Below are 18679 nucleotides of genomic sequence, written 5' to 3'. Positions count from 1 at the left end.
TTCCTGCAAGAGAAAGATATGTCTAGATATGTTTTTCCCTTCCATTTATATGTAAGTGGCTTACTTTTCAAAAGTTGCCTTATCAAATAATTCCTTGAGCCTCTTCCACAGCTTTGTTACCAACAACAGATAATATTCTGGTTTAGGTAGCCAAGAATGCACAAGTAGCTCAGATGAGTTGCTGGTGCTATTTTCCAGGTTGGCTGACAACTGTTTAGTTTTTGCTTACAGATTAGCATGGGCAATAAGAGGAGCCATTGTAGGGTGTAATTTAGAAGACAGGTGCCTTTAGAGAGGATGTGGGAAAGAAATATTAATAGGTAGCTTTCACTATGCTCGAGATGTATGACAGGCTGCCAGAAGCCTGCATTCAAATGAGATTCTGCCAGTCAAGTTTATAAAGCCATAATAGGAATTATAATAGGACAAAGAACAATAATTCATTTCTATAAAGCATGTCCAAAACATCACATATTCTTTTCAGTAACACGGCTGTGCAATAAATGGAAACCGGTTACTGAAGGTGATTGAAAAAAGAAAGAAAAACCTTCAGAGCCAGATGCATGCATAAGTGTTTGTGCACTTGTAAGTATTTTTTTTATTTATTTTTTCAGCATTGAGAGAGGGGCTTGCTGGATAGTATGTCATAGACTTTTCCTCAAAAGACAGGGGTGCTGGAGAGGCCATGAGATAATAGTAGTGGTGAAAAGAAGCAGAATGAATCATCGTGCAATTTTCCCATAAGGGACTTGTTGCAGATATGGTATGTAGCTTAATCCAGATATTGGATGCTGCACTGCTTATTTCTCAACTTGCAGTTTATTCTCACACACTTCCTTAGACTATTTTTGCACAAAGCAAGCTGTAGAACCAATATCATTCCTGACATCAGACAGCCAGAAGCACTAGAAGGGGTATACAACATTTGGATAGTGGAAGGCTAGCCTTTCTCAAGAAAGCCAGCATTGTGTGGGTAATTAAAGTTCTGGATGTCCAGCTTAGGTCACCACACTATAAAAAAGATGTTGAGACTCTAGAAAAAGTACAGAGAAGAGCAACCAGGATGATTAGGGGACTGGAGACTAAAACATATGAAGAACAGTTACAGGAACTGGACTTGGCTAGTAAAGAGAAGGACCAGGGGAGACATGATAGCAATCTTCCAATATTTGAGGGGCTACCACAGGGAGGAAGGGGTTAAGCTATTTTCTAAAGCTCCTGTAGGCCAGACAAGGAATAATGGATGGAAACTGAACAAGGAGAGATTTAACCTGGAAACAAGGAGAAACTTTCTGACAGTGAGAACAATCAACCAATGGAACGGCTTGCCCTCGGAAGTTGTGGGAGCTTCATAACTTGAGACTTTCAAGATGAGATTGGACTGCCATTTGTCAGAAATAGTGTAGCAGAGGTGGTATTCAGCAGGTTCTGACCAGTTCTGTAGAACCGGTAGCGGAAATTTTGAGTAGTTCAGAAGACCAGCAAATACCACCTCTGACTGAAGATTTTACAGTATCCTTCTCCTGTCACACCCACCAAGCCCATGCTCACAGATCCGGTAGTAAAACAAATTGAATCCCATCACTGTAGTGTAGGTTCTCCTGCTTTGGGGTGGTGGTGGTGGTGGACTAGATTACCTACAAGGTCCCTTCCAACTCTGTTAATTTGTAATCTAATCTGGATGATGAATTTGGAGATCTGAGTTCCAATCCCCTTTCAGCCTTGGAAGCTCCCTAGCTAACTTTCACTATTTCCTAGAAGATTGTAGGAGAACTTGGAGGAGCAAATCCTCTGGATACTCCTTTCATCTTCTGAGGGAAAGTCAGTATATAAGTCTAGTCATCATTTTGTCTGCCAAGGGCTGCAGTGGGTTGCCTTGTCTGGCAGACAAGAAATGGTGGGTCAGTATTGACTCATAGGGTTCAGCCTGTATGTATTAAACTAGCACCTCTTTTATAGCCTTAGCTTTTTGTTCTTTGCATTACATCACTTTGTCCTTGACTATTAATCTGCCTTTTTATCATGGGTTACCTTTTGCAAATTTAATTCCACAGGAATCTGTAGAACTTGTTCTTCCAAAGATTATAACAATCCCATCTTTATCAAACTGATCGGTCCTAAAAGAAAAAAAAGGTTTCTCCTGGTTTATCAATAAATCATAGCTAGAACTTAACAGTTTGTAATGAAACCTGACTGATGCTTGATTTATAGTAGTTTGTTTATAGGGTCCCGCTTGTTTAATATCCATTGCCAATCATTTCTTCTTGGAAGAATAAAGAACATATAAGTGGTTATTGCATATGATCTTGCCAGAGTTAAGTGTTTTTAGCATTAGCAAAAATAACATTTCAAATACTTGCCATGTATATAATGCAAGCTGTAAATAGCCTAGATACTTTAAAGATCTAATTTTTAAAGAAGGATTATGGAGATACCTCATTGTTTTGTCTAGGTTGTGAAACCTGTGTTTGTTTGAACTGTGAAATATAAGCCCCATTAAATGGCTTGAGTGGGAAAACTGGTTTAGCCCAATTATATTCAAGGTTTAAGGAGGCATGAAATGTAATTTAACTTTAGCAATGGCTTGTATCAAAAGAGGCATAAATTCTCATTCCTGCCTCTCTTCTTCTTCCACCATGAAAGATGCAATCTGTTGAGAACTACTTCACGCTGCAGATAGTAATTGCTTTGCAGGGACATTTTTTGAGTCTGTTGTGCTAAGCACTGAAATGAAATGTTGGCATATATAAGAAAGTTATTCTGTTCAATGCGTAACATTCTTTTGTCCTAGACAGTTAGCTGCCTTTTAATCACTGGTTACCTTCTGCAAATTTAATTCCATTCAGAGCCTGTAGAACTCGTTCTTCCAAAGATTTTAATGAGCCCATCTTTATCCAACTGGTATGTTACTGCAATCCCAAACCATTATCAATCCTCCCACAATGTCTTTTATGAAGTTTCTAAAAGCTTCTCCAAAAATTCTGGCAAATTTTTCATTTTTAATCCAGTCACAAAGAAAAAGTCTGGAAGCAAATTCATTTTTGTCCTACACCTACCACATTTCTGAAGCGATACTCAAAATCAAACAAGCCTCCACCTAAAAAGGCTGCTAGAACAGACAATTCAGCAAAGCCAATTGTACTTTTGGGGTATAATTAATTTCTAATAAATGCTTAAATATCTAATGGAGGCAACAAAACCTAGAGATTATTCAAATCTCCATAAAGCTGGAGACATTATAAACTGTGCAAGTCCCCCCTGCATATGTACTTTTGCATCCCTTTTACAACCATTCTTTCAAACTGGTCACCTTGTGGATCTTTTTATAATCTTTATTACATTGTTTCAGAGGTGTGGATGTGCTCAAAGACTGTTGCCTTGGAACCTGTCAGACTCCCAAAGCTAAATTAAAATAATTGTGCAGGTAGTACTTCGTTAACAACCATAATTGGGACTGGAAACTTCATCGCTAAGCAATGCGGTTGTAAAATGAAAAAAATCACATGATCACATTAACTTATGATGGCAGTCCCAGTTCCAGTCATTAAATGAATCATGCATGGCCATTAAATGTGAGGTCACATGATTATGACTTCCTGTGGTTTCTAACAAGCAAAGTCAGTGGAGAAGCCAGCAGGAAGTTGAAAATTATGGTCACAATGAGCCTTTCCTTAAATTTCTTTCTCGTATTGAAATGTAACTCAATAGAGTTTGATTGGATCAAGGCAAAAGGTGTATTTCCTAAGCACTGTTTATCGTACCTCCTCTGCCAGACTCACTATGCAAAGAAAGAAGAGTTGTGAATTGAAAAAGAGCTGAGATGGGAAGCAGAAACAGAGAAAGAAAGCCTTCTGAGTCTTGAATTGCCAGTGACCATAATATATGCTCAGTGTCAGAGTAGTGTGCCATATGACTCCGCTCTACTGCATTCAAGGAATCAAAAACCTTTTAATATTCTTTGGAAGCATTACCAGAAATGCTCACACAGAAAGGGAAGCAATCAAAGGATTTCCAAACAGAAGTGGCCTAGAATACTTGGAAGCCTTCAAGTACTCAGAAGAAAAAGGAAGAAGGGGACGACCTGAGTGAGCTCAGTCACTTCCCCTTTTTCACCGCTCACGCAATAGTGTGTTCACAAGGCAGGCTTGGGAAGAGATGGGAATGCCGAAATCCTTCTTTATGATGCTGAAACGCTGTCCCAGGCAAGCCAACTGAGTGGCAAGAGATTCTGACTGCCATGGTTGATATGAGCAGCAACCTCTCACACTTCCTGGCCTTCATGTCTTGTGGGTTTGAAACTAACCACTGTTTTTTCCTGGTGGTGGGGCCCCCAGAGATATCAAGGTCACTGATCTGATACAAAGCCCAAGTGAACTGGTTAAGCATCATAATTGTGCATCAGTTGCCAAGTGCCCAAATTGCATTTGTGTGACTGCAGACACTGCAGCAGCCTCAAACACAAGGAGTGTCTCCTGATTCAGCACCATTGTAACATCAAATGGTCACTTAGCAAAGACTACTTATAAATTTAAAAACAACAAGAAATTGACCCACTGCAAAGCAAAATACCAAGTTCCGGAATATCTTTATTTCCAAGACTTGCACAGAGGTCCTTATGTTCCTTTGAGGCAGTCTGTTCAACAAAAGGCAGAGGTATGCAAAGATAATAGGAAGCATTTTGCAGGAGGCTAGATACTAGAAGAGATGGCAGGGAGAGTTTTGATAAGTGAGTACTTTCTAACTGTTGATGTTCCTTTAGCCAATTATTTTGTATGTAAGTGAGCGCATCAACTCACAGCATCAGTTCTGCAAGAGTGCACACAATGTGCTCTCAAATTTCCAATCCATCCATAGTTTACAAATATTGAAGAACCCTGAATCTGGTATTCTGCAAAAGCTAGAGGGGCTTGCAAAAATTGTAAGGAGTAGTGAGGAGCACTACTCTGAATTATATAACTGCACCCCACATTTCATTTTGGGCTCACCTTTTATTGGCTTCAGATAGTATTCAAAATTTCACAGTTTGAACTAGACTCTTTTGTGTTTGAAGCATCCTGAGCATGAAGTAACTGTTTTGGGTGAGAAATGTGCACACCCCCTACAGACCTCTTAGGAAAGGGGTGAGGTCAATAGTAGACAGTCTAAGGTTAAAGTTTTTGGGGTTTGGGGAAGAAACCACAGAGTCAGGTAGAGTATTCCAGACATTGACCACTCTGTTGCTGAAGTCATATTTCCTGCAACTTCCAATGGAAGTTCCAATGGAGATGGTGATGTTCCTTATTCACCTAAAAGTCAACATAGCATTGGCTGTTTTGCTGGGATTTCTGTCTGTCCACATCATATAGCGTATAAGAAGAAAATTTTAAAGAACAAAAATCTGCATTCAGACACAAGGATGGGATTCTACTGGTTCGGCCTGGTTCGGGGAAACTGGGAGCTCCAAGGATCAGCTCTGAGCAAACCAGTTCGCTCTGACAATCAGCTGTTGGGCTCACCCACCCACCTGGCTCTAGCCTGTGCTTTATATCCTTGTTTTCAAGCTCAGCTGATTCGCACCGCACAATGGATTGCCACCTGTCAGCTGTTTAACACACAGAGATTGCTGGAGAAGGTCAGTAGCAAACGCTCTGCACGCGCAAAGCGCACGCTCACGGAACCGGTTGTTATACCAGTTGAATCGCACCTGATTCAGAGGCAAGAAAGCGAATCCCCTCTCCTCCAAAGCTGAGAGTTCTTTTCCCAGTGGGCACTTCCAGTAGTGCGGTGTTTCTCAAACTTGGCAATTTCAAGATGTGTGGACTTCAACCCCCAGAATTGCTCAGCCAGCATACTACAAGTTGTTGGAGCATTCCGTGAATTGAAGTCCACATGACTTAAAGTTGCTAACTTTGAAAAGCCCTGCAATGATAGAATCCTCCAGTGGAAAGTTTAGGAGATTCTGTAGATATTTTAGTAAATCATTTGTCTTCCCCATGTGTCATTTGGTTCTCAAAATTGGGACCCTTGTTTTAAACCAGAGTTGTATTTTAAAGATACAGCTGTGCCACTACCACTACATACAATTTGAATTTTGATACTGTACAACACACACTCCATTCCTTAATCTCTGCAACACTGCTTTGGAAATTAGTTGCATGAACCTCTTGATTCCATTCAGCCTTGAGATGATGAAAAGGTTTTAGATCAACATTAGTTATTACTTGACCAGCAGAAGAGTGATAGTGGAGTCACTTGTTGGTGATGAAAACAGAGTTAGGAGGGGTTCAGCCCAGCCAGAGCTGCAGAGTACCACAATCATTAAGCTTTCATAAAAGCCACGTTCCAGACAGATAAAGAAGAAGAACATGGAAGAACTAATAGCCAGTTTGAAGGAAAAATGGGGACAAGACTGCTAGTTGTCTTTCTTCCTTCAATTTGCATTTACTTTCTTCCATTGCTCATTCACTCCATTGCCCCTTGGTCTACTGATTTTCCTTTCCTTTCAGTTACTTTGCAGCTGGCACTAAGCAAAGCCTCACTCATACACAGGAACAACAAGCTATGGTAAAGCAGCATTTATGACAGTAGAAAACAGATGCGCTTTGGTTGATTCTGATTTCAGATAAACTGCTGCAGAGCGAGAACAAAGCTAATTCTGCTCTTCAACTATACTAACATAATGTGAAAGTATAATCTGAAGTAGCGGTTTCTGGTGCAAAGTTATAGGTGGAGAGGCCATCATACTTCCTTCAGTGGTATATTTCTCAGTTTGTGCCTCAAATATTTACATGCCTGTGTAGAATCTCCCAGGGCTAGGAAGAAATATATTGAAATTTGCACTGTACCAGTTTCAGACAAAGAGTTTTTCTTACTTCTCTTGAGATGTACTGGAGTTTAGCATTGGACTCTTGTGCATGCTCTGTAATTGAGTTATAGTTCTTCCTTCTGGACATGTCAGTGCTGTCTCTATGCATACATATGCTCACTGGTGCTAGTAATATATTCCTGTTGCGAAACACTAATCCAGTTAGTTCACTGAAGTCAGTCAGTTTTAACATTTCAGTCTCAAGACATTTTGTATCTAGACAACTTTTTATTTCATTTTGTTTAGGGAAATATAAACGCCCCAGGTTACAGAAGCAATAGAGTGAATTAATGAAGCCATTTACTATTGCTTAGAGACCCAGCTCAAATTCTACGTAATTTGTAAATTAAATATATGTCAGAAAAACGTACATCTTAATTCAGATTTAATGCATATCACACCATCTCTGTATTCTTGAGTACAATTTATTGCAGAAATTCTGATTATATCAGCTTTATAGTGATCCATATTAATAATTCTTTCTGTCATTTTGAATTGACAGGTAGTATTATCCTTTTATTGAAATCTTCTAATAAACCAAGTCTTCTACTCCTAGACATGTCAGAAGTAAACCCCATTGTGGACAGTAGAAGTTCTTCCCAGATAAGAAGATAGCAACCTAAAAAAGGTAGAACTATAATCACCTACAGTTATTTCACTATTTTTTTCAAGGAAGTTGTGAGGCTGGTTGTGACATAGTTTTAAAAGAAAGATGAAGATGAGAGTTTCCTAAATGCCTATGCATGGGCTTCCTAGCTGCATTGTGGGATGAAATGCTGACTAGTTGGCCTCCATTTGATGCGAGAATGGGACAACTCACTGAAGCCAACTTGCCGTGGCCAGCTCTGTGTCAGACAACTCACCATGGGACAATTCAACAAATATAAAAGTTAAGTTAATTTTGATGGAACTGTGGCCAATAATAATAAAATAAAAATCAATCCAGAAATAAAAGAGTTATAATAATTTCAACAAAAGCATGGTCACCAACAATGAAAGTGACTGAAACAATTAATACAATGTTGAATTGTCATCGCACAGTGAGTTGGCCACAGCAAATTAACCACAGTGAGTTGGCTACGGCAAATTGTCCTGAACCCATCTGATGCAGTGGAACTATTCTCACGTTCAAAAACAGAATGCACACCAAAGTGGCAGGATTGCCTTTCTTCATTTTGCCAATGAGCTCACGTGATACACAAACTAGCTTTTTGTAAAAGTAAAACCTTTTGAAAAAAGTAGAAGTAGCTAGTCTGTTTTTTGCAAAGGGTTTAAAAAACAGCTATGCACTGCTCAAAACACTGTACAAAAGAAAATAACTATTGCATAGCTAAGGAAGTATTTGATTACAATTGTTCTTAGACTATCAGCACATCCTTAAAACAAATCTAGACAAAAAAACATTCAGAAAGAGCTCAGATTTTCCTAATTTGATATTAATCTCTGGTCCTTGCTTCCTGCTAACAGGAGAATGTGCACCAATGCTATTAAAGACAATCAGTGAAATATTTTACAAGACTGGATGTCAGTTGTCAGTCTCTGTCCTACTTACCCATACTATTAACTAACCAATCTATTAGTCTCCTTCCTTTGGCAGAAACAACTTGAAATGAAATGTTCCTTAAATATTCAAAAGAACTTCTTGCCTATAATCTGACTAACCATAAAAAGATTCTATTATATTTATGTACTAATTTGATTTTTCCTGCCAAGTTTGAAATTCATCGTGCTAATATTTTAATATTAAATATTAATATGAAATAATATTTAAAAGTTATAAGCATATGGTTTTTTTAAAATCTCACAATATCATTACTTTCATACTACTGAATATTGTTGATCAGAAATGGTAGCTGTATGTGCCATAAATTTGGCTAGTTTCCCTTTAAATGCATCCAAATTGATGGCCATTATAAATTCCATACCCCAATACAGTTGTGATCAGTTTAAAGAAATGCCTTTTTTTCCAATCAGCCATTGTTCAGCATTATTGGATTATGCCAGATTCTAAGTGTACAGAAGAAAGGGAAAGATAATCACCCTATGCACTTTTTGCTCCCTGAATAATTTTATGAACTGAAATTGTCACAGCCTTAGTTTATCATATGCTGTATTTCCTCGACCAACAAATAATCTTCCATTCCTGCCCATTCTTGCAACATTTGAAGCTTTTTATATATAACAAAACCATAAACATTACAGGCAGTCCTTGTTTTGCAACCACAGTTGGGACAGGCACTTCAGTTGTTAAGCAAAGTGATTACTGCATGAAACATCACAATTTTAGAATCTTTTTACAGACCGCAAAGGTTGCAAATATGAAGACTGGTTGCAAAGTTCCTTTTTCATTAACATAACTGCAAGCAGTAGCTAAACAAGACAGTTGCTAAATTAGGATTACTTGTAATACTACATAGCTGCACTATCACAAGTCTATGCAAATCTGTTTCTCTATCAGGCAATTGGGAAAATGCAGTTACTGCTCCCTTATAGAAAGGGAAAGATAGCAAGAGCAAATACGGAAACTATAACAAGATTACTTTGTATGTGAGCCTGGGAAGGTGCTTGGTAGAATTGTGGTTGACAGGTTGACAGTGACCAAAATTTGGCAAATGCAATGTTGGCTTTATATTGGCTACACTAATGCAGAACATACTTCTGTTCATCAGCAGATAACTGAAAAGTCAATAAATAATGAAAGTTCATTTTACATTTATTGATTTTGAGACAGTGCATGATGAAGTAAATAGGCTTAAAAATGTTTTGCATTAGTATGGACAGGTAAGTTGGTGGCTGAATGTAATACGAGTCACAAATGATAGAAACAAAGCAAGTGTCAGAATAAATGGGAAATTTAATGAATGGTTCAACACTGAGCTGGGACAAACATGTATGCTTAATGCCCTCTTATTTATTTAATGTATTTATGGATAACGGTAAGGAATCTTATAATATTAGAAATGCACTGATTACATTATAGTTATGTACACTTTAGCATACAGGTGGAGGTATGTTGTTGGTTGAGAAGCTGAATGATTTGCAATGAAAGTTAGAGAAAATGAATGCCCACGAGGAGTGGCGATATGAAAATTAATGTATGAAAGTTAGGTTTGACAAGGCAAGTGGAATGAGGAATTGCAAGTTATACATACGTAATGAAATGTTACAACAAGTATATGACCTTGTGTAGCTTAGTAGAATGATTACTAAAGACACAAAAATGATCAAGTAATTTTAAGTTGCATAAAGAGAAAGTAGTTGGCAATAAATTGCCTTCTGTGAGGAATTAATATTTGTCAAAAGAAGCAAAAACCCTGCACAGGTATTCCTTGACTTATGACCAAAATTGAGCCCAAAATTTCTGTTGCTAACTGAAATATTTGTTAAGTGAGTTTTGCCCCACTTCATGACCCATTCTTACCACGCAGTTGTTACAAGGCAAGTTGGTAAGTTAGTAAACACACTTGTTAAGTGAATCTGGCTTCCCCATTGACTTTGCTTGTAGATGATCACATGATCTTGGGACACTGCAACCATCATAAATACGAATCAGTTGCCAAGCATCTCAATTCTGATCACATGACTAAAAGGATACTGCAACAGTCATAAGTATGAAAAATGGTCCTATGTCACTTTTTTCAGTGCCTTTTTAACTTTGAGCAGTCACTAAATCAACTGTTGTAAGTTGACAACTATCTGTATTATAAGAAAAGGCACTCGCCCACTTTGCTGTATGAAAGGGAAATTGGACTATATCAGTAGCAGCATAAGAAATAACATAGAAGGAATGGTGTACATAAGTGTATCCACATGGATTGAATACAAAATGGAATAATAATACTAAAACAGTGCATTGAGGTGGTTTGGTCATCTAGAGCAGTGTTTCTCAACTTTTTTTCACCATGGACCCCCTTTAAATGACTTAAAATGACCAACATAACTCAAGATTTAAATCAGGGGTAGTCAACCTTTTTATACCTACCGCCCACTTTTGTATCTCTGTTAGTAGTAAAGTTTTCTCTAACCGCCCACCGGTTCCACGGTAATGGTGATTTATAAAGTAGGGGACAAAACCCCTACCACCCACCATGAAAGCTGGAATGCCCACTATTGGGCGGTAGGGACTACGTTGACTACCACTGATTTAAATCATAACTTTTTTCCAAGTATTCGTGGACCCCATGTAATGGCATTGAGGACTCGTATGGATCCATAGAGCACAGGCTGAGAACCACTGATTTAGAAAATAAATGACAATCAAATGGGCAAACAAAAAGAAAAAAAAGAGGTTGGGAAATGAAGAGAAAAAATAAGGCCCATCTAGATGGAATTGATAACTAAGAAAGAGAGAAGTTTAATAAGAGATTCTTCTCCTGAGAAGTTTAAGCAACAAAAGTGTATAAAGTAGTATGGAAGCAAGAAAATTGACATGGATAAAAATATGGAGAAGTATAATGAATTGTGTTGGTATAAACTAGACTTAGACATATTTTCTTTCTTTACCTCTTGCTTTTAATCTTTTGGGTTCCTATTTGTTACTCAATTTATGTGATTTGCTTTATGCTGCTTACTCCAAAAGGGAATATTGTGACAGGCATTAATTATTTTCCATAATTTACCCAGAAGAACCATTAAACTAGATATTAAACTAATTGACCTGTAATTTCCCAAATCCCTACTTTAAAAATTGATGGTACATTTGGTCCTTTCCAGTCTGTGGAAATTCTTAGAGTCCATGTTACAGATATTGATAAGAAGATTAATCATTTCAAATCTGAGTACGTTAAAGTGGGTACCATTAGATAGGGTGTACGATAAGCTTTAATTTTATCACCCAAAAAATCTAGGACATGTAAAGGCAGCTGTTCATTCTGGTTGGTCTCACGCAGGGAACATGACCAGCAAACTGAATCTCCTTATCAGTCTCAAACAGAATTTTCATTTGAGAGTGGATAAGAAGGAAGTTAGGGCCACCTATACAATTTCCCCATCATATCGCATTAAAGAAAGTAATCTTCACACACAGACACCTTTTCTCAATAATCTCTAAAGGAATGGGATGTTCTCAGTCTCCCATTCACTCCTTTTAACAGCAGGAACTTAATTTATTTTCCACATGGAGCAAAGCGAGTCTCTGTGCTTTTTTCTCTCCTCTCTGCTCTCTCTAAACTAAGATTTCAAAAAGCCAATACACTTACCTCATGCTGGGTTTTTACTACCGTAGTGTGAAAGCTTAACACTAGTAGCCACTATATTAAAATGTGACTGAGGGCACCAGTATTTGCACTAAGTGGGGATTTCAAAAATACCAAAATATGTACAAGATCATGAATCCTACAATGTTTTGCTTTGTGACATTCTTGGACCAAAAACAAGTGGGGGAAGTTCTCTCAGCCGGAATGATTACTATGGGAAATGCTATGAATCTTTGTCTTTTGGGTGGCTTTATTTTGTCTAAAGGGAGAAAAATAATAATAAAAAAGATTATAATTCCTCCCTGTTAGACCAAAGGGACCATCATTACCTGGAGGTTAGTTGATAGTGCAGGGAAAAATCAATCAAGACAATAAAAGGCTGGAGATGTAATTAGTGTGGATGCAAACATTTTTATGAGCCTTTTCCCCCTTGCTTGCTTCCTTCATCCCAGATTTTTTTAATGCAGCATACTTATTTTACTTGGAAAACAATGGTTTACAAAAAATATTGTATGGATCTACTCTTCATTTAGATCTACCGTGACATCTAAATTGAATCTTAAAATATAACAGACATATAATGCCAGCTGTAATGGGAACTTTGCTACAGATCTGAGCTTTTCTCCTCTTGCACATAACCATGGTACAAATGCCTCATGAAAACATCTTTATTTCTATAAAAATGCCTTCATCTCCTTTCTGGCCCATATGTGAGACAGACTTAAATCTTCCTTAGCTATACCAGTGTTAAAACAACATGTCTGCCCTTTGATCTGTCACCATCAAAGGTATATAAGATCAGCTAGGTTTTGTTCCCTCGTTTTATTGGAGGGCAGTCAGAGGACTGTGCAGATTGGAAAGAAGGAAAGTAGAGGTGGGATAATGATTGAAAGTTGGGAAAGCCAAGTTTATGTATAACATTGCACTGGTTTAAGGGTGGCTGGATAGCATTATTTGTGAGTAGTGAATAGAAGTCTTGCCTAAGAAAGCTACAGCTCTTCTGCAGATATAATATTGGTTAGGACCCAGATTCCTGCTGCAGCATGTAATGGTTTGATGATTTAGTCCTTATTAGCATTTTTTTATTATTTGACATTTTTTCAGTTTTGCAAAGTATGCACTCAACTATTTCATTTTTAAAGGAAGCTAGATTTATTTATAGGCAGATAATTTGGACATATTAATATATGGATTTTTTTTTTTATTAAACATCTTTCAGGAGCTCCATAGCAGTCCCTTCTCCAGTGTTTTCCAAGCTTTTCTAGACGACGTAAACAGGGAACACGTGTTTGAGATGTATGGGAGCGTAACTAAAAGCTTCTGGAGAACACTGCATCCCTTCTTTGTCTAGCTTCTCAGTTGATCTATCTTGGCAAAAGTTTGTTATCTTCACCGCTCTGTTCTTGCATAGTATGGATACGCTGCATAATAGTCCTAATAGTCCTTAATGGGTCTAAGTCTACATGGAGAAAAGTAAGCAGTGGGGAGCCACAAGGTTCCGTCTTAGGCCCAGTACTCTTCAATATCTTCATTAACGATTTAGATGAGAGAATAGAAGGGGAACTTACCAAATTTGCAGATGATACTAAGCTGGCAGGAATAGCTAACACCCAAGAAGATAGGTTCAAGATCCACATGGATCTTGACAGACTAGAACACTGGGCCGTATCCAACAAAATGAAATTCAATGTAGAGAAAAGTAAAATCCTACACTTAGGCAAGAAAAACCAAAAGGACACATGTAGACTGGGTGAAACCAGGCTCAATAGCAGTAACTGTGAGAGGGATGTTGGAGTCCTAGTAGACAACCAGCTAAATATGAGCCAGCAGTGTGCAGCAGCAGCCAAAAAAGCTAATGCAATCCTAAATTGTATTAACAGAGGGATACAATCAAGATCAAGGGAAGTAATAATACCACTCTATAAAGCCTTAGTAAGACCACACCTAGAGTACTGCATCCAGTTTTCTTCACCACATTATAAAAATGATGTCGAGACTCTAGAAAAAGTACAGAGAAGAGCAACCAGGATGATTAGGGGACAGGAGGCTAAAACATACAATGAACGGTTGCAGAAACTGGGCTTGGCTAGTCTAGTAAAGAGAAGGACCAGGGGAGACATGATAGCAGTCTTCCAATATTTGAGGGGCTACTACAGGGAGGAAGGGATCAAGCTATTTTCTAAAGTGCCTGTAGGCCAGACAAGGAATAATGGATGGAAACTGAACAAGGAGAGATTTAACCTGGAAACAAGGAGAAACTTTCTGACAGTGAGAACAATCAACCAATGGAACAGCTTGCCCTTGAAAGTTGTGGGAGTGCCATCACTTGAGAGTTTCAAGAAGAGATTGGACTGCCATTTGTCACAAATGGTGTAGGGTCTCCCACTTGGGCGGGGAGTTGGACTAGATGACCTACAAGGTCCCTTCCTACTCTTTTGATCTGTTTTCTGTTAATAAGAGGTGTAGCTATGCTCAACTTAGTAGTAAGCTGTATGAGTAACCCTTACAGGATTTGAAATTTTGCTCTGGGAAAAGAAGATGAGATCATGGGATGGATTGTTTGGGGGAAATGCTTTTATACTCAATTCTTCATAATTACAGGTTCTCTCAGTATGGAGAAATCAAGAGAAACAGCTACAATTCTGTTGCCTTCATTGCAACTAGCAGCATGTAGAAACATTTGGTAATGAGAAATCAGTTGCAAGTCAGACCCTGCCTTTATTTCCTCAGCTCTTAGGCTGGTCCCAAGTGACACTCGCAAACCGAAAAAAATCCAATAAAAAAGAATATATGTAGCTCAGGGTTGAACTGTGGGGTTCTGCAGTGCTCTCTGAGAGCGCTCACAGAGCACCAAGGAGTCCACAAACAGAAAAGATTTATTTGGGGGCTTGTAATGGAAAACTATACCCGCAGTTGCCTAGCAAGTTAGGATTTCTTTTTCCGGGCCTTCAATAAAACAAGATAAAATTGTAATAGCCTTTGTTTAACCTGGTTTGGAATGAAAAAACACTTTCCATTAAATTGCCTCTATGATTCAAGAACAGAAGGCAGCACTTAATTAATATGCCTTAGGCAGGTACTTCTCTACTCGAGAGTAGGGTAAAAATAACTGGTTGTGATTATTTGTAATGGTCTGAAAGGGGGCTTATGTATCTGTCGCCAAACATGATTGCATCCATTCTGGAACCTGCATCCATTCTGGAACCTGCATCCATTCTGGAACCTTGCCTTCTTGGGATTCCTAACATGAGAAGCATGCTGATAAAATTCCTTTTTCATTCAGCTGTTTTTCAGCTCTTTTCAATAACCATATATGGGTCTATAAAAGCAGCTAAATGCACATGAATATAAAGAACGAAGCTTGTGGGGGAACCCATAATGCTCCCAACTTTGTTGTTGTAAAGGTAGTCCTTGCTTTACAACAGTTCAAAGTTATAACGGCCCTGAAAAAGTGACTTATGACCATTTTTCAGTTACAACCTTTGCGGCATCTCTACATGATCATGGGATCAAAATTTAGATGGTTACCAATTGATTCATACTTATGACCGTTTCTGTGTCCCAAGGTCATGTGATCACCTTTTGCAACCCTTTTGACAAGCAAAGTCAATGGGGAAGCCCGATTCACTTAACAACTGGGTTTCTAACTTATCAACTGCAGTGATTCATTTAACGATTGTGGCAAGAAAGGTCATAAAATGGACCAAAACTCACTAACAATGTTTCATTTAACACCATAAAGTTTGGGATCAATTGTTGTCGTAAGTCAAGGACTACCTGTACTTAAATTGCATGCTTAAGGGAAATTGTATCCCTTACTGTATTTCCACCTGTATTTTACTATTTAACTGTTCACCCATAGGAATATCATTTCTTTTCTCTAATGGGGGATGTCATTTTGGATTTGAAATGGTTGAAAATGGCTGCCACTAAGGACGTGTTTGAAGAATAGCTTCTCTCCCAAGTAGCAAGGGGTGAGGTTCATCCCTGTTAATAAGGAATGTTAACCCTCTTTTGTTAGGCTTAAACAAAATGTCACTCACTTTTCTTCTTCCTGCCAGTTTCCACTTCCCCTTACTTCAAGAGTTCCCAGTCTTGAGTCATGACCTCAAGTCACAGCAGTTCTGAGCAAGGTCGCTATGTTTGGATACTAATTTGTACAAAACTGGAGATCGGTTAAACTTGATTTGGCTTGCTCAGGCAAAGCAGAGAGTAACACGCTGGAACAGCACCAATTCATTCACGCCTCAGGATGAATTGGCAAGGCAAACACTGCACCAGTTTGCAGTAGAAGGGGAAGACGCATAGTCTCATTTCTAGGCTGCTGAAGTCAGGAGCCCTAACTTTTCTCTGCAGTACAAGTCTTGATCCAAAAACTGTAAAGCCCACCTCAGAATTGCCAACCACACCAACTTGCTCCAACTAGATATTTGGCAGGTGAAAGTAGGTTGTCCTCAATATTGATAAAGAAGGATGATCTTACTCAGTTGTCAACATCATAGGTTTCTTCCCAGAAACTCACAACAAGGGCATCCCAGAGATAAAGAACAGACATGATTGAACTCCTCATTATATGGCTAACCTCTCCATTTCATTTGACCAGTTTGCTTATTTTCCTCAGGCTATTTCCCCTGATAATACAGATCGATTTTGCTTTCTGAAAAGAAAAGTCTATTGTGTAACTACATCAGCTTGTTGACTAATGAGTGGGGAGTAGTTTAGAGTCAATACCTGGACTGGGGTTGATAGCAGATAAAACAAAGCATGTGTGCTTCCACACAGGAAAATGTGGTGTGGGGATGGATAAGAGGTTCACAGACTCAGAGATCAAACAATCCCAACATATCTAGTGAAAATCGAGTGAGGGAAAGGATCGCAAACAGGTGAAATGAGGATTTGCCCAAATAACTGAGAAACAGGTGCTACTCTTCTTCTGTTTAATGAATTGTGTTATCTTCCAAAAAGTGAACAATCTTGGGAGCCAAATTCCACTGTTGTGTACATTAGAAAAGGTAGGAAATATTTTTTGTACAGGTAGTCTTCAACTTAACAACACAATTGAGCCCAACATTTCTGTTGCTAAGTGAAACATTTGTTAAGTGAATTTTGGCCCATTTTATGACCTTTCTTGTCACAGTTGCTAAGTTTATCACTGCAGTTAAGTTAGTAACATAGTTGTTAAGTGAATCTGGCTTCCTCATTGATTTTGCTTGTCAGAAGATTGAAAAAGAGGATCAGATGACCTGAGGACACTTCAACGGTCATAAATATGAGTCACTTGCCAAACCTCTGAATTTTGATTACATGACTATGGGGATGCGGCAATGGTTATAAGTATGAAAAACGGTCCTAAGTCATGTTTTCCAGTGCCATTCTAACTTTGAACAGTCATAAGTTGGGGACTACCTGTAGTAAAATTCCTGCACTGGTGGTAAATATAAGAAACAGAAAAAAACAAAGGTTGTTAAAGAGGAATTAACTAAGCAGAAATATGAATTCTGGGATTTGTAATTAAGGTCTGCAAGAACTGTAAGGTAATGAAATAGAGTTTAGAATTAAAGCAATGTGAAAAATGCATTATTTTCTCTGAACCAAAAGACGGTAACATGTAGAGCTTTGACAAATTTATTATGTAAACTCCCATTGCTGTATAAGGACTTGTTGCTCCATGACAAATCTTTTTATTTTACTTCATATCAATATATGCCAAGACTAATTATATTAGAATATTTAGGTAGCTGGAAGCATTAAGGATTGTCATCTAAATGTGGAAATACATATTTTACTAAGATGATGCTTAGTTGCTGGACAAATGCTGGAGCTTTTATTCAACAGGCATTTGAGAATAGATGAGACATGTCCTTTTGTGACTGATTCCATTTTACCTCATAAAAGTCCCATGTGTTAGAGTGTTCTAAGACAAAAAGTACTGGATCAAAGTTTCCCTAGTGAATGAATAGCAATTTCAACTTAACCCAACCACCCAGGTCCTGATTTAACATGCTCTGTCATATCCTAAATCATCCTGAGGTTAGTTTTGAGAAATTCTACATTGTGTTATTTATGTTACCTTGACTCTCGTGCATCAGATATTGTAGATATAAAACCAGCAAACATGGAAGAATTGACAGAAGTGATTACAGCTGCAGAATTCCATCCTCATCACTGCAACACCTTCGTCTATAGCAGCAGCAAGGGGACAATAAGATTGTGTGACATGAGAATGTCTGCTTTGTGTGACAGACACTCCAAATGTGAGTATGGTCCAGCCATGTTTAAAAAGGGAATGTTGAAAATGAATTTTGTATTATGGAAGGATTTTGTCTAGCATATAAAAGGAAACTACATACTTTTTTTGTGATATGTGGCCTCCATTTACTCTTCTTCAAGATAAAGCTATAAGAAAAAAGTACAGTAACCTCTTCCTTTGTTGATCAACAACTCCTTCCTACTATCTAAAATGCGGAATGATTCTTTCCTTTGCCCTGTCAAATCCATCCGATTGGAACAAGCTATATCTACAAAACACTTTTATAACTGATTCATTGGATTCTCAGGTATCTTATTTGGATTGTTCAGTGTCAAACTGGAAATTCAAACTACACAGAAAATGCTTGGATGGCGCAAGAAGAAATGGCAT

The 18679-nt window shown here is 38.2% G+C and overlaps 1 protein-coding gene across 3 annotated transcripts in view; it reads left to right on the top strand.

Moving 5' to 3' along the window:
* Positions 1–18679, top strand: part of PPP2R2B (protein phosphatase 2 regulatory subunit Bbeta) — a 242200-nt gene that overhangs the window by 204092 nt on the left and 19429 nt on the right. For all 3 annotated transcript variants that reach the window (XM_026696398.2, XM_026696397.2, XM_087924497.1), the window contains exon 6: positions 18129–18293. In XM_026696398.2, the coding sequence (XP_026552183.2) occupies positions 18129–18293 (165 nt within the window). The remainder of the gene's footprint in view (positions 1–18128; positions 18294–18679) is intronic.

This window comes from Pseudonaja textilis, chromosome 2 (assembly GCF_049901715.1).
Source record: "Pseudonaja textilis isolate UNSWEBS1 chromosome 2, rPseTex1.2, whole genome shotgun sequence".
NCBI classification, from domain to species: domain Eukaryota; kingdom Metazoa; phylum Chordata; class Lepidosauria; order Squamata; family Elapidae; genus Pseudonaja; species Pseudonaja textilis.
The sequence above is the reverse complement of the archived record's forward strand: the minus strand, read 5'-3'. Positions and strand labels throughout refer to the sequence as shown.